Genomic DNA, 17,230 nt, shown 5'->3' on the forward strand with positions numbered 1-17,230 from the left:
TTCCTTGAAATAAAGATGTCTACAAATTATCTGCAACCTTTTCACTCTCCATTTTATGATGGTTTGTTACTTATTTGGATTATGACAAATGCAGGCTTACTCCAGCATTACAGCAGGGAGATGGCTGGTGCATTGTTGCAAGGGTTGGCTGTCAGCCAGGACAGCTATAGTGTCTGGCACAGCTCTCAGTGCAGGTGACACAAGGATATCACCGTAGAAAGAACCATTTTGTCTGAAACAATCAGCTAAGTTTACAGAGAGCATATCTTGAGGTGATGGAAATTATGGCTGATTCATTTTCACTTTTTTCACGCAATGAATCAGGCATTAGCATTAGCATAACATTGAGCAGGTCAATTTCAAACAAAAGCATCTCACTCAACAGAGAAAGTATATTGGAAAAGTGTATTAAACTTTATAAGAAGTGCTTGTAGCTTTTCAGTTATATGCATTACAAACCAATATGCTTTTTTTAACATTCAAAAAGTTGTGCATTTTAAACTATAACAGGACAAAAATATAACCAAATCTTTAAAAGAAGGATGACTTGAAACTGATATTATAATCTATAGATCTTTATTTATTTTGCAGATAACATATATTGCTGTCATGCTTTTTCATATAACACCATCTAAAGACATTTATTATATTTTTTTTACATATAATATTTTACATTAGGCCCATGAAACAGCTAGAAATATACAAAACAATAATCTCTGACTAGACATTTCTATAACTTTAGTATGATTACATTATTGTTATCATCATCATCTTTATTATTACTCTATTCTGTTATTGTAATTATAATTTTTACAGTTGAGAAAGATATGTGCTTCAGTTTCTGAGATAATATTATTGCAGAAAACAGCAAATAATATCACTTCTTTTTGTTCAACATTTAGACAAAGAAAAGAAAAACTCAGGCTGTACGGACATTCACAGATACATGTATTACACAGTCCAGTTTACAACATCATTCAAAAGAGAAAACTGTAGTATTGTAACTTTATACAAAATGCACGGAATCCTTTGTCATTGCACATTTTAATACAAATATCTTTCAGAAAAGAAAACATAAATAAAAGGAAATATATTGGGACTGATTCAACCTGATTCCTTTCACGTTAGGCTGACGCAGAAGCGAATATTTTTGATCCTTCGTCGCAGTGATACGTTGATTTTTGTTGTATTTCACAGAGTCAGCTACTACATATCGGTTTTAATATTGCAGAGCAAACTTGATATGTAACGATAGGTTTTTTATTTTATCCTCTTAAAAGGAGTAGTTTCAGTGGTGTTGGCCTATCTACTGTAGCATCTGGCTTCGTCCTTGTATTTAACAGTGCTTTTGCCGGCTTTTTTCTTTTACTAAGCAAACGTTTCTCTCTCTTAGTCTGGTATTGTAAATCTGTACTCACCACAGGATAAAAAAAAAACCCACTATGGCTATTACTAAGATTACTCAGTGAAGGCTATCACAGTTCATTTACACTGAAAGAAATTATGCTTACTGAATTGAACACAGAAAAGAGGCAACCATTTGGATCAGCTTTCGGATGTGCCAAAGTGATTCGATATACCAATTCTCAATACTGATTCACTTGTCCTTGTTTGTAACTGCCTGACTAGCACGTTGGATTTACAGGAGAACCTGGACAAAATTTAAAAAGTTGCTTGTCTTTGAAAACAGCATTAAATGTTTCAGTGTATAATGGTGGTTTCTGAGAGAATTTGGTCACGTCTACCTTTGTTCCTGAGAAATGGGTTACTAAAGAGATAAACAAGTAAACGGTTCCTGTCAGAATAGTGGTAGCTATCAAAGAAATCCATCATACAGTCTCCAATGCATCTGCCACTGCTGCCTATTCACTATCACAGTTTTTCATATAGATCAGAATTAGTACTAAAGTGGTTGTCAAGAAAAGGATATAGAAATATAGGGAGAAATGTAGTCTGAACAGTGCAGATAGGACATTTTCTGTTTTAGCTACACCTTTATTGTTAAAGATGCTAGTTTATACCTTGGAAATTGTGCTTTTAGGCGGTTATGTAATTCTTACTGCACCCTGTTGAATCAAAGTGGATGCATGATTTTATCCACATATAATGAACAGGGTCAAATGTCCGAACCAGTCTTTCATCTCGAGCGTATTTTTGGTCCTTCTCACTCTCACATATAGAAAACGACCTAAAAATAATCCTACAAATAAGATTCAGACAACATATAAAATAAAGTTATTGTTCTTTTAAAAAAAAAAAAAACAAGTATAACAGTCTCTGGCTATGTTTTCTTTGCAAGTTATTTTGCTTTTTTTCACAAGTTAAAATTTAGCCCCCAAAAAGTTGGACGCTTCAAAATTTCATCCTGTGCTAGTGTTTGTGCTTTTCAAATGAGCCCCAGACATGGGTGGTAAACATTTCAGGCAAACTGCAGTATTCTGCAAGGGGAGGTGGTATTCTGGCTTAATTATATTTTACACAGACAAGCAGATTTGGCCTTACCTGTTGCACATTCCCATATTCCCATTGCCTTGAAGTGGTCAATATTCAATTTTAAATTTACACACTTTCAAAAAGATTTGTCTCCTACTACACTGTTTTCATTTTAATGTATTTATTTCATGTACAAGCAAAATGCATTTAACCAATATTTGTCTTTGTACAGTAATTGTAGTTTAGTATACTCACTATCTTTAAAGATGCACAATACTATTGAATCAACACGGGCCTCCAAATTTAAATTATATATTCAATATACAGTAATTTCCTAATTCACATTTCCTTTTCTAAAAAGACTAACTTTTTTGCATAATGAAATTCATAATATCACAACAATTTTGCTGGGTATTTTTTTCTCTTATGTTTATAACTCTGTATTATACAAATAAACAAACAGAAAAACCCCTAAAAATAAGCATGTAATCAGGTTGGTCTCACGTGTCCCCAGGAGGTAGGTGAATAAAAGCAGACATAGAAGTCTGGTGGTCGTTCCCAACCTTGATTACGTTTCTTCTGTGTAGATAGCCATTCTGTCCATTGTGACAGAGAGACAGGCAGAAGTTTCTAGATGTAGGCTTCCTCATTGGCAGGATTCTGACTCTGATTTTCTGTCTGCTGGTCGGGGCCATTTTCCTGAGCCTTCACCAGTGCCAAAGGCTTGATCATTATTCGCAGACGCTGGGGGGAAAAAAATCACACCATTTAACTCACACAGCTGAAAAATGGGCTGAAATAATACCATGTCATATACCACTGGTAGGTCCTAAGCAGCTGCAAAGTTTGTGGAAAAAAACCCTTAAGCTGTAATAAAACACACCAGCTGTGAGCATAATGAATGCACAGCCTCTGTCTCTGTGTGTAAACATTGTGTAAGATACTCTTAGAAAACACATGTAGTCATTTATTATTATGTGTATAGATACACAAAATAATACTGCCAAAGATAAACAAATTATATTCATGACATGTTGACCTGACATATGTGCTGGTTCTACTAACCCAACAAAACCAGTTAATTCCAAACTTGACTAATATTCCAACTGTTCTGAGTTGTGGGTAGTTTTGGACAAATTCTCTGCAGCACAGAGAGCATTTATATAAAGTGTTTTTGAAACTTTAGCGTCCACCTGGGTGCAGAGCACTAATCAGCTGGATGATTGCTACAATTAGACAATCAGCCATCAGCTGGTACTGCAGGATCTGACACCTGCACATTGCCTCTGGCAGCCTCCATCGCACTGCATGCAATTATGGCCTATTTACTCTGTCAGTGGTGTCTATAAAGCTATCTGTCACTAGGGAAGGTATAGATGCAAGCGCTCTGTGAATTACTGCAAATCAAAAAGCTCTCAATGTAAATGGGATGCCGGAAAAGGTATTATCTGCCATTGATTCCGATCACTTGATCAATAATAATGCGGCATATAATTCTGCTGCATAAAAATGAATGTCATTTGCTGAATGCTAAGTGGTTGCTATAGCAAAATGGCATCTGGAATTGTTAAACAGAACTAATTATAAACTCTATTTTACTAATCCTTTTATCACTGTTATGCTCCTCATGGCAATTTATGACAACTCTACCCAGCATGCCTCTGTGTTTGGAGATTATTAAAGCATTGAAGCACAGAGCAGTTACAATGCACAGAGCTAAATCACTCATATGAGCATTTTAACGTCCAGAGTGAAGTGTCTTTTTTTCCTGTTAAATCACATTTCCAGTACTGCTTTCATTGGCAGCTTGTGTAAATGCTGTAAATGCCAGGGATATAAATCTACACACATTTGGGCTTAATTATGGATAACATTACGGAAGTTGACCTTAAATGTTCATTCAAGCATTCCTCTATGTTTGAAGCGGATCTTCTGTTTTATAACCCCAGGGCATGTATGTTGCATTTACATTACATTAGCCTTACAAAACACCAGCACCCTTTAAAAAGAGCCATATTCCATCAGTGGGTTTATCATACAGCATGTTATAATGCATTTGAGCCAAAATCTTGCATACCAAGTAATCCACTCTTAGCACTGAGCCTGATTTGCTGTCGACTGCAGATTAAAATTCAAACCAGCTAATAGATGCGTGAAATGCTCTGAGGGGGGGTACACTGATGCAAATGTTTGGGGAAATCTGTGGCCAGTCGATTTGCATTTCATTCTGGCTGGTGTAAGCTCTTGGTATTTAAATACCAGTCGTCACATTTAGTAGAGCAATACCATTTATTTAAAAGTGTGTGTTTATCTACAGATATGTAGATGGGTTTTATTTTTCATCAGTAGTTTTGTAACACTCACTGCCTCTTGTACAAGGACAAGAAAGTTATTCTGTGCAATGTAGTTTAAATGAAAATTGGTTTGAAGTAGGGCTGTCAGCACTAACCAGTTAATTGCGTTTAATTCATACCTGAAATTCATGCATACATTTTTTTACATTGCAATTAATCCTATGCTATTTTGTCCCCTTAGGTGCACCCTGGATAAGCATCCAGTGTCTTCCTATAGTCACAGTGATCAAGTAGAATCACCCTGCTGCATCTTTGACATAGGCAAAAGAAATAAATGCTGTATGACATCAAACATTACATTTTGTATCTTTCATTTTAGCAGTTTTCATTTAGCTTTTGATCTGAAATTAGCTTCTTTTTCCATGGTTAAGTTAATGTCGTAACCTTCAATCTACCATAAAGTCCTTACTCCTTATTTCAAATTCATAACTCATACAGCAAGTAAAGTACTCTCAGCTCCAGACAGCTTAAGAATATTTCAAATTAAAAGCCTAACATTTTTCACTTTTAAATGCAAAATAATAATCCCAATTTAACATTTTAGTCGTTTGACAGCCCTATAGTTTTAAGTAAATAACAGGTCAAATAGTAATATACAAGTACACTGCATCATTGATAAGACTGTGTCTCAGTGATCTTACCTCTTTGTATGTGCCTTTGAGTGTGAGGAACATGTAACCCATGTAGCCAGGGATGAGAGTCATGGAAGACAGGGCCATGCACCAGCCGACCCCCTGGCCCCAGAGTGGGAACACATAGTCACCCAAGGTCAGGGGGACCATCTCCACTGCACTGAACAAGAAGACTCCCTGAACAAGTGGGAAGGGAAGATATATTTCAGCACATTTATCATCATGCTCAGAGGAAGTTAAAACTGCAGAATTACACAACTTTTGTAACAAAGATGACACTTTTCTAAGTGCTTGGCTATACACAGGAAGAAATGCTTCATTAAAGAAATTTAGGAAAAGCTCTTAGTCATACCATTTTGATGGTAATGCTATTTAAGCATATGGCACTAAGATTTACTAAAGCCAGGCCTCAAGTAAAAATAGTTCAGTAAACACCATTTGACTTTCTTTTTTTTTGCACATAACCATCTAGCTAGTGAAACAAAGCATATTTCTGAATACACAAATTGAATTAAGTCTATGTACATGGTTTCAGTCAGACATTATAAAGCTAAACATTGTCCATGATTGGTTGTTTTTCCCTTGTGCTTGTACCATTGTTGGTTAAATTCTGCATGTTACCCCGAGATAACACTTACAGCCACAATGAGTGGAGTGAAAACAACCCAGCAGGCCTTCCACCAAAGACAAGGCCTGTGGCCAATCATTTCCTCAATGTTGTCATAGAATTTGTTTACACCTGAAACCAAAGAAAAAGCATGATGAACAGAGTCAAGTTTTGTGCAGCATTCATATTTTGTGCAGTCCATGATTCATTGTCTCAAGTCAAATATGTGCAGTATTATTTTACATGGGGGAAAAAAAAACATATTTAACAAGGTTACTCCGACTGAAGTGTGGCTTACCATAAAACCAGGAAATGGAGATGCACTCAAAAAAGACCAGGAAGAGCAAACACATCCCACTAGCTGAGTAGTAGTCAAACAGCTTGAACACATACAGTCCACCCTGTAAGAAGAAACACAGGAAAAAAGAAAAGATTATAAGACTGCAGAAGACAAAGGGAAAACATTGAAGTAACGATTATAATATTGGACATGCTGGACAGAACTAAATCGGTCAAGTGGAATGACATCAAGGGTGGGAGCACCACCGGCTGTGGCTGGTGAGAATCAGTGATGTTTCATTGGTGAGGACAGAACTGGTGCTAAGACTACCCTGTGTAAGCTGGGCATGTGCAGCAGAAACAGGGCTGTGGAAGATAAAACTTCTTGAAACATTTTAGGTCTGTGTCTTCAGTTAACAGGTCATCATGCTGACCAGTTTAGAAGGACTTGCTTCTTTTTGTCAAGTTTCACCCTGTGAAGATCTGTTTTTGCCCGCCTGTAGCTATGATTCGGTTTACTGCCTTATTCTAGAAGGACTGTGCGTGTGGTATGATGGAAATTGAGTTTGGCAGAAGGGACAAAGCAGCATCTTCAAGTGTGATTGGCCAACATGACCTTGGCCTGCAGTGATTCAGTCATTTTTAGCTCTCAAGTAAGCAGACTCAGAAGCATGGTTGGCAACTTTTTGCTCACTTATGACTCAGTGACTTTGACTTTTTTTCTTTTGAATCTAATCTCCTACTGTCACTATTAATTGTGTGGGGTGCTGCTTCAAATTGATGATAGTGCAAATCTTTATAAAAAAAATAAAGGTTTGATGTTCTGCACTGTATTCTAAAAAAGAAGAATAAGAATTCCTTCAAACATAACATTTTTTTCAGTTCAAGAGAACCTTCATGGTAAAATTATAGTGACCAAGAACAGTGACTTGGTTTTTCTTCATTATATTCAACATATAATCTTTTAAATGGGACGATTGGTTATTCTCCCAAGGCATGACATTGGTAAATTAAATATTACGTGTGCAATTGTGGCATTTTGACCTTAGGGGATTGAGAGGTGTACTCTCTTGGAGTGCTCAATATAGTTAGAGGTTACACTCTGAGGAGCGGTGCGTTCAGTTGATGTTTCATAGGTGTTTTCCCCCGAATATATATATTTTAAAGCAGTTGGAATTTCAGATGGAATTTGTGTCCTGACATTGGGGCTAGGAGAAGGGTAAGGGGGTCAATAAAAACAAATGTATTCCCTGTGGATCATAAATATACACTACAAATGTCATGGAAATACAGCCATTAGATGTGCCATGTCATCCACCAAAGTGTTGTTCAAGGCTAGATTTTGGCCTGGTATATAAGGGCATTAAATACAAAAATACAAAACATGTAGGACAGAAAGGTCAATTCAACTGGACAAATCACCATCTTTACTAAAACTAAATCATGGTTGAAAATCTCCTTGATGTTGCAGTCTCCAAACTGATGCTAAAAGACCTGAACCACTTCAGCCAAGAACAAGAATCTCAGAGGGAGTAAGACTCCTTGACCTTTTTTTTTTACCTAAGGGATTTCACACAAGGGCCACTTGTCTTGCTGAGTTAACAACCTGACTGAGTTAACAGTATTTCAGGTTACTGGGTCACCTGCTAAGGTCAAACCACTTTCCTCTGGGATGCTTGCAAGTCTGTGGAAAATGTTTAATCATCCTGTAACAACGTGACAGAAATGTAGTATCTAAAATAAAAATATATTGATGCATGCAAAGTCAATATTTAACATGTTTACTCAGTTAAGTAAAGGTCAACTTATTATTCTCCTGTAAGGTGTACACTTCTTTGGCAATATCACTATAGTGTTGCATACAGTGTGCAGTGAGTGCATTTTAGTTAACTTCCCAGTAATATTGTAAAACAAACGTGGATAATACATTGAGATAAAGTATTTACCTGTGTGATGTTGGAAAGTCCAATGATGTAAGAAATAAGGCAGACAATTGCAATGAAGATCTCTCTGCGTTTTCGGAGAACATGAGGGAATTCATCAACCAGTGCAGTGATGAAACCTTCCACGGTGCAGAACTGCAGAGATAGTCAAAACAAAGAGTCATCTGTGAAGTCATATTCTGTTGCCAAAGATGAACATTTTTATTATCTCTGTATTGTTTGTTTCTTGGTCAAAGAAGAAAAGAAGCTTGAAAATCTATGCTTTGGTTAAGAATCTGTCCCAAAATCCACCACCTTTGTTGAAATATATTTACCTGGCTGTCAATTCCCAGCATCAGCAACATTGAGAAAAAGAGTATGGCCCAGAGAGGAGATATTGGGAGCTGAGTGACCGCCTCAGGATATGCCAAAAACGCCAGGCCAGGTCCTGACAAAAGACAAGTATTAAAGACGTGCTGATAGGGACAAATTGTCTACATTCTTTTAACACAAATAAACATACAATGAGCACTACACTGTTCCAAATCCAAACGGTCAGAGAACAAAGTTTGAGTGCTGAAAGTCAAACTTGAGTACCTGCTTGGAGAATTTTGCAAACTCTCCAAGCAATTGTCTTTCCAATAACCCCAGAAATCAGAATGTACAAATAGTGACAAGCTTAAACCTTTCCTTTCTGCCTGAAAGAAAAACATTAAGCAATTTCAAAGGATTATTTTTGCAATGTCTGAAGTACCTTTGCTTAGTGCCTATTGTCACTATCGAGTTTCAACATTGATTGCAATTACCTGAGGCTGCCACATCAGCGATGGGTCTCTTTGTTACATTGGACATGAATCCCACGATGGAGAAGATGACAAAGCCAGCGAACATGCTGGTGAAGGAGTTGATGCAGCAGACAATGATAGAATCTCTGAAGGGGGGAGACAAAGCACAAGGCAGCCATTGTCAAGCCTGTATCAATTCCTTATCAACCCGTCACACATTGTGGAGAGACATGGGGGAGGGGACAGTGGAGAGCCATTTTGCCTCCTGCAGACGCACAGCCGCTGAGTACGTTTATATTGAACTGTGTTTTTTTAAATGGCGGAGAGCTCCAGCAGTTTATTTTTTGGGTAACCACAATAGTTGTGCTCCAGACCGGAGCTTTTTCGACATTGTGACTGTGGGTGATGCAAACCAAACGCCTTTGCCATTGAGTGTATAACAGAGCCACAATAATAACACGAATGATAGAGCTGGAGGCTCAAATAGTCCCAAAATAGAAGGTGCAGCAGACACTATGTTGCCAGGAAACCAAAAATAATCCCATTGACAGACAGACATCGGCACGCTCTTCTTTAAAGAAATGGATGTTATTGTGGCCAGTGTTAGACATAAATTGTCATCTAAACTGGTATTTAATGCTTGTGATATAAAAATGTTATAATCACATACCTGTATACATTGTTATTAAACGTATTGTAGCTGCCAAGAGCGATCAGAGAGCCTAATCCCAGCCCGTAGGAAAAGAAGATCTGAGTAGCAGCATCCAGCCATACCTGACAAACAAAGATGAGACAAAAGAGGCTAAATTGACCTGTTAGATGCCTAATAAAGATATTTATTTCATTTTGACAAAGCTAGATAAGCAGTCTTGATACAGGCTTGCAATAATGCATCCTGTCTCTTGTAAACCTTTGATGATAATAGCAACTTCTGATGATATTTTCGCTAGGAAACTGTAATACTACAGGGCTGTCTCATGATACATGGACCTGTATCTGATGCCCTCTGAGCCTACTGCTTCATGTCAAAATTGACCAAAACCAAAAACCAAAATCAGTAGGATTGTTCTGTCTCAGAGTGTCTCCTCACCTTATTTAGCTTTATCTTATTTTACACTTCAGCTATAAAGATGTAGCTATTTAATGTATTCACAATCACCACTGAATAAAACATAGAGGCATCGGTAATAAACCCTATCATATGGGGTTTTTAAATGTTTGGACATAGATGCATGAGTCTAAATACAAGCTATTCAACAGATATCTGAAAACCTATAGAATTTCTTCTATTTCAACTGCACTGTCTTTACTAGACACAAAAGGCATGTGTTGAGCAAGTGAAGGGAAATCCGAAATCATACCCCGGACTCCTTCAGTTTTTCAAAGTCTGGTGTGATATAGAAGACGATTCCATCATATGCACCAGGTAGAGTGACACCACGGCAAAACAGGATGAACAGCATAAAGTAAGGGTACGTGGCTGAGAAGTACACCACCTATGGGACACAAAGTCAGTGTTAAAAAGAAGAATACTGTCTGTCAAAAGGAACTTATTGAATTAAACAGCTTGTGAGCAAAATTGAACTTGGAACATTTCTCTGGCAATGCAACAGGACTTTAGAAGAAGTGAAAAAAACCATTAAGACCATTAAGTTACTGAAGGCAACATGAAACGTGTTACAGTATTGTGGCAGCGTCCCTACAGCACAGAGCAGCACAGTGACCTAGTCAGCCATTCCCCAGAGGCAACATGACCCAACGATGGTTATGTTCAACACACTCTCAGTGCACTATTTCCCTCTTTAAATGAGCTAACTCTACTCTACGCACTGATCTACCATTGTCAATAGAACTCAGATCATTGATAATCGAATCTGAAGAATACAAAGTAAATGAACTGAGATACTGCCATTGACAATGCTTAAGACCATATAAGGATCTAAGTTTAAAACACAACTTTTAACCAATTTTAAACTAGAACGAAAAGCATTAGAAATGTCAAAGTGTATGATCTTGCATCCCTTTCAGGAATGTGAAGGTGCTCAACATACTTAAGGTAATTTGCAGTTATGAGACATTTTAGTACAATGTTAAAGTCTTCTGGTGAAAGATAGTAGTTAAGGCAGAGTACTGCGTATCACAGATTGTCTTAATAAAGTTTTTTTTTAATGATTTTCAAATGTTTTGACAGTAAACTTCATAAAGTTAGCCAATCCTTTGCTGGTATAAAAGAATAACAAAGTACAATTGGTTAGATAAAGGGTTAATTGAAGTTATGTAATCACAAATCCCTTAAATCGCGACGACAATCCAACACGTCATTGTATCAAGACTATGACCTTGAACATTAAGTTGAAAGAAATTCATTACCTGATGGAGTTTAATTTAACCATTTGTTTTGTATCCATTTACTTACTTTGCCAGTCCAGCTGACCCCTTTCCAGATACAGAAATAGACAAGCACCCATGCTATGGCGAGGGTTATAGCCAGTGGGACCCTGATCTCCCCAGGCTTCTCTAGGCCATCAGTCATCTGGTGCATGTTACGTCTGTAAAGGGAGGAAAGAGGTCTTACTATAGTATACAAATGCCCCATCATGCATGCACAAATGAATATGTGAACAAACAAATATGGGAGCAAATGTCTTCATGTGCTTGAAAGACCCCTATCCCTGGTTTTCTTTTCTCCCTACAAACGTTTTTAAAGGCGTTTCAGTTGTGGAAAATCATGCCTGTATACATAGATGTCAACATGCATTTTTGTTGTTTTTTTCCTCTAAGCATGGTTTTGGCCCTTGAGTGTAAAATTCCCCAAGATCCCTCTTCCAGATCTATCTGGAGATAGATGAAATTGACAGATTAGGTGAACCATATGATGACCACTTCCAATGGCCATATCACACTCTAACCCTCATCTTCTTAGGCACATTTGGAACCATGACCTTTCTGTGTTGGTTAAATCTGTTCCAAACAGAGCAGAATCCTTGTGATCTAAACAGACTCTTTTGTTCTGCTTACTCCCAGAACTCCACCACAGCGCTGGTAAGGTTTCTGGTGTCCGCGATGCTGTAGTTTGTGTAGCAACGGTCTGTGTTCCAGGGATTGCCACAACTCTGCCATGGCAGGTCCTGAAATTCAAGAGAAAAAAAAGAAAAGAAAAATCACACAGCTCTTTTTACTCGGACCACTCTCCCACTGCTGGGTCCCTTTCTCTCTGGCTGTCAAGCAGCCAAGACCATGATACTCATTGAGATTTCATGCTTTTCTCAGAGGTTGAATGCCTCATCACCAAATGCATTTATCAATACCTTGTGTAAGGTGCTAATTATGTGGGAAAGGAAGTAATAAATGTCATACCCTATTAAAGGCTGTGCAGCCTTATATAAAAGGTGCTGGCAAGCTGAACCAGACACTTAACTAAAGGGGTTACTATGTTAAAAATTACAACCTGACAACACAAACAAACAAAATTAAGCAGAAGGAAAATCTGCACCTTCATTTAAACAACTACGTTTGGATTTTTAACACCTATATTTTGAGAAACTATTGAAATCTTAACATTACAAGTTATTAGGAAATACTATGAATAAATATATCAAATACTCACAGTAGTGAAGGAGTTGTACAGATAGTAAATAGCCCAGGAAATGATCACAATGTAATAGATATTTAGCCAGAAGGACAGAACAGCGGCAGCCAGACCCACACCTGGAAATAATAATAATTATTATTATAATACAATATATAACATATATAAAAGATGTTAAAAAGCATTGGTCTTTAATTGGAATGCTAACCTTTGACCTCTGTTACATAATTACAGGGAGACCCAATTAAAGACTTTAGCTATGTCTGTTAATCAACCTGGTCTCCATGAATCATCCACATGACATTTAAAGCCTATTTAAGGGTATTTAGGATAACATTAAAGTGTCTAATACCTTTGAACATGGGGGCAAGCTTCCACACGCCAAGCCCTCCAATAGACGTGTACTGACCAAGAGCCGTCTCCAGAAAGAACAAGGGCATACCAGCAAATATCAGGGTCAAAAAGTAGGGAATCAAGAAGGCCCCTGAATGAAAGGAGGGAGGTAAAGGGGTGTAAGTGAGGGTAAATCATAAACCATTGACATAAATCATCATCCAGATTAGATATATGATGAATAAGGGAGTATTTGGTTTCAAACTGCGGCCGAAATCACCGCGCAGGCTTTCGCTGGTGCGCAATTACGCACGGTTTAGATGCGGCAGGGAAATACGCTTTAGATTTGTTCTAATTTAAAAAACCTCCGGGAGCAAGCTGGCAGGTTCTGGTGTCGCAATCTTTGCATTCCTTTTGATGTATGGATATTTGGGGGGGTGAGGGGGGTTTCGGGGGGGGGGGGGGATGCCAAGAATTCCTGATTACCTCCTCCGTTTTTTCCACATAAATAAGGAAATCTCCAGACATTTCCGAGTCCGATTGCGTATCCGACACAAGAGAGAAGAAAGTCAAATTTGCCACCCCACGTTTCTCTCTCGGGCAAATCTTTTTTTGTCTTCTGCACTTTCACCACCAAGGTTTTGGGTTTGTCGTTTGGTGTGGTGCTGGGGGCGTCGTTCACAGTCTCCGTTAAGACGTGTCCGTCCGAGGCTTTGGTCCCGTTGGTGGCCATGGTGACTGCGCGTGTTGGATAGTCCTGACCAGTGGAGAGAAGGAAATTTCAGCACCCGTCCAAGCAGAGAGAAGCTTCTCTGTCGTCCAGCTCGCAGAAATCAGCCGAGTAGAGATGAATATTCGGGGTAGTGAGTGTGAAAACCAGACGAAGGGGCAGCTAGCAGAGGTCCTGCGACCCTGAAAAATACAATTAAATGAGGTGAATAAGCGATAAGAAAATGTGGATTTCAAGTTAATTAAGTACATTCACATGATTCTATTACAAATTTTTGTCAGATTTTTTCCTTAGTTTTAATAGCAGGTGTTGATGTCAGAATCATATCTCGATTTATATCTTACATTTTTAAAGTGATAAACTTAATGAGAAAAAAATCTGTGTAGTTCAGTTTATTTGGATGTCAATTTATTTTCCAGTTCACGTTTTGAACATGTGACCAAGTTATTATTCTTTACCGTATTAATTTGTATTTTCCTTCGACTACTTGCTATAACGTAGTTTTAACACGTTGTTGTATTCGTCAATTCTAACTGCATGACATTTCTTCAGAGGACTTCAAGAGAAAAAAAAAACTTGCCCCTCGATCCGTGAACCCCACGGGGTGAAATAAAGACTTCTCATGCAATAAGAATCACTTTTAATGGCCTGGAGTGAATGCATGTTAGCAAAAATTTAGAGCCTGCTTTTGTCCGTGATTCATTACACTCCAGATTCAATGGCCCACTTCCTTCTGCTCCGGTACAAGAGAAGGGCAATTAAACACATTTAGGAGTCAGACGCTGCGATAAAGTCTAATGAATCACCTGCAGAGACCATAACTCACAGGAGCCTTTGAATAGACTTATTTTTTATCAAATATCTGCACGATACATTAAAAAAACACATTTTATTTTTTATTTAAATAAAAAACAATCAACGTGCGACTGCGTATCAAAATTTTTATATTTCAATGTAAAGTCCTTCATTTAAATCGGAGGGTTCTTTTATTTCATAATGCAAAATGATAATGATAAAAATGTTGAGCGCGCTTCCGATGCTCTTCATCACCTCGCGTGCGTAATTGTAAAGCGCATATAGGCAACATGGTCACAGATCTTTATATGTATTATTTACTGAGCAAAATATTCAGAAAGACATTTTATGGTATCTTATTCCTATTTACGTTAATGTTGTCTTCAAAAAACAGCCGCACAACCTCAAAATAACGGAATTTAGAGAGCAAAGACGTGATTTCCCTCCAAAATATCTGACACTTATTCATTTGACATATTTAAAACTTGTCCTTGCAGAACTGAAGCATCAAAACCTTATGACCCTAATGAGACGAGTCTCTCTCGTCGCCATTAACTGAAGTGCAGTCGCACATCCGCGCGCTTTGCCAAATTCAGCGCATCTGCATGTGCCAAATTCCTCAGTAGTCCTCGCTTGTAATAAATGTGTCAACAAACGCTTCTTTTTCTATTCGATATTAAATGCAATCTGTATACTTACAATAATAACTCGTTATTTTCCAGATTGTTTCCCTGGTGGGAAAATCCTGATTTGGATTTAAAAAAAAAAAAGTTATTTCCTTGCACTTGTAAGAATAAAACCAAGGTGAAAACTTGCATCCGATGTCAGTGAGCAAATATACGATCCTTAGGGGGGAGGATAGTGGACAAGTGCGTCTTTGAGAGCGAGGTGCTGTCCTGAAAGGAGTGGTGCTGAAAGAGAAGAGGGGAGAGAAGATGGGGAAAGGAGCTGCCGCCGTCTGAGTTGAAGCGAGTAGGGACGTAACATGGAGCGCAGGATCCTCACTCTCATCTACATAGCGTCAATGTCACCTCAAAGTCGACCCTCCCCAACTCCAACATTTCCACCACTGAGATGGCAGCGGGTTTGAGAGAGGAGCATCCTCTTGTCTCAAGGTTTTATATCCTTACTCCAGGAGCTTTTTTTTTTCACATCAGCAACTTCTCACTCACTCACTCTCTCTCCCTCCCTCTCTCTCTCCCTCTTTCTCTCTCTGTCTCTCTTTCTTCTCTTTTTGATTAAACAAAAGGCCATTTGATGTTTTAACAGACTCATAAGGTTTAATAGCATTTGGTGGCATCCTCTTGTTGTCTTTGCTATTATCTCTGAAGATGAAAAGATACTATCAAGTTGCCTTAAATGACACTTAAGTGCACTAGTTTGACAAAAATTCACGGTTTTATTCTAAACTTTCATCCCTTTAACTTTTTGGTGAGTAACATGAAACGGTTTGTGGAAGAAGGCCACACTATGAGTAAAAATAAGAAGTGTAATGTTGCATCAAATGCAACAACTCCAAGAGGAAGATGCCAATAGCTACTTTAGCTCCTGGCAAAACATGATAAGAGGGTTGCAGCCAATAAAGGGAGCCAGGGTTTGTGAGATAAATTGAAAACTGTGCTTATAATCTTCTTAGCCCACTGTCTTCCAAAATGAAATACCCTTGTGGAACATCCCAAATGAGCGGTCTTAAATGCAGACTAACTCCCACATCGAGATAAATTATTAGGGTCTCGCTGGGAGATTAGACTTTCACAGGGTTTAAGAGTTGAAGTTTAAATCGCGAAAATGACTCAGGATTAAAACAATGTTAATATAAAAAAACTTACATCTGCCCTTTGGGAAGGAAAAAAGTTGGTTCAATGAAAACTGTGATTGAGGTGTTTTCTTCTCTTTTTTTTTTAAAGTAAGTCTTTGATATGTTATCTTGGTTTGTGATATTCTGATGCCAAAGAGGTTTCATTTAAAGTTATTGATGCATCATCAGTATTTATAGCTTATTACTTTTTTCTTATGGATGGATGAAATATTCATTGTGTCATTTTTCTTCTATCATTTTCATAAGCTCCTTTTCATTTTTCTTTCATTTCCCCCCCTCAACACCATCTGTATTTACCTCACTTCATTGCTCCCCCCTGTCCCTAAATCTTTTCCTTCCATCTTTGCTTTTTTTTTTTGTGTGTGTGTGTGTCTGCCGCCATGCTATAGACTGCAAAACGCTGATACAGTGAAGCTGAAAAGCCACACCACCGAGAGGAAAGGAAAGAAAGCCCAGATGGTGAACCAATGAGGGGTGAGCTAACCTTCTAACAACAAAATTTAGCATTTCTAATCCCAACTGGCTGATTGGCCTACAGGCTGTGGCGCCTCAGATGTGCAAAAAGCCTCCTGTCGGCCTGCAGCTTTCACACACACGGAGGGAATTCAAAATGCCACAGTGATGAGAGCTGGTGGTGCTGTGCTTGTGGCCCCGGCCCCACCTGATGGTGAGCCTGTGTGCAGTGGAGCTTGTAATTACAGAAGGAGGTGGTGGTAATAGAGAGTAGAGTACAGGCAAACACAAGCAGACAGCTGGCCCCTGTAAGTTTTACTGCTCACAGGGGACAAAAGTGATGCTCTGAAACTGAAGAGCAGATTATCACTCGCGAGGAAGGGAAAAATGGTGATACAGATGATGATGGCAGTGATTATGATAACAGATGCCTTTTATGATTCAAGCATATTTACTGAGCCTTTTAGAAATATGTTTCCTCTCATTTCAGCATTTCTAT

At 38.3% G+C, this 17,230-nt stretch overlaps 1 protein-coding gene across 1 annotated transcript; it reads right to left on the bottom strand.

Annotated features, from left to right (window-relative positions):
• Positions 1-559: 559 nt before the first annotated feature.
• slc6a1b (solute carrier family 6 member 1b) lies at positions 560-15,561 on the bottom strand. Its single transcript, XM_061043162.1, has 15 exons — positions 15,159-15,561; positions 13,421-13,846; positions 12,954-13,085; positions 12,620-12,720; positions 12,031-12,140; positions 11,429-11,561; positions 10,374-10,508; positions 9,683-9,786; positions 9,034-9,158; positions 8,563-8,675; positions 8,252-8,383; positions 6,325-6,427; positions 6,058-6,158; positions 5,429-5,596; positions 560-3,177 (listed from the first exon to the last, which is right to left on the bottom strand). Exons 2-15 carry the CDS (start codon positions 13,665-13,667, stop codon positions 3,064-3,066), a joined length of 1,818 nt encoding a protein of 605 aa, XP_060899145.1. The 5' UTR covers positions 13,668-13,846; positions 15,159-15,561; the 3' UTR covers positions 560-3,063.
• Positions 15,562-17,230: the final 1,669 nt, after the last annotated feature.

This window comes from Labrus mixtus, chromosome 7 (assembly GCF_963584025.1).
Source record: "Labrus mixtus chromosome 7, fLabMix1.1, whole genome shotgun sequence".
Lineage (NCBI taxonomy): Eukaryota > Metazoa > Chordata > Actinopteri > Labriformes > Labridae > Labrus > Labrus mixtus.

Coding starts and splice junctions, on each gene's coding strand:
- slc6a1b (XM_061043162.1), bottom strand. CDS start 13,667: ATGGCCACCAACGGGACCAAAGCCTCGGACGGACACGTCTTAACGGAG. Junction 13,086..13,420: donor ATGTGGAAAAAACGGAGGAG/GTAATCAGGAAT, acceptor CCTTTCATTCAG/GGGCCTTCTTGATTCCCTAC. Junction 11,562..12,030: donor GCTGTGGTGGAGTTCTGGGA/GTAAGCAGAACA, acceptor CTCCCTTTACAG/ACGTAACATGCACCAGATGA.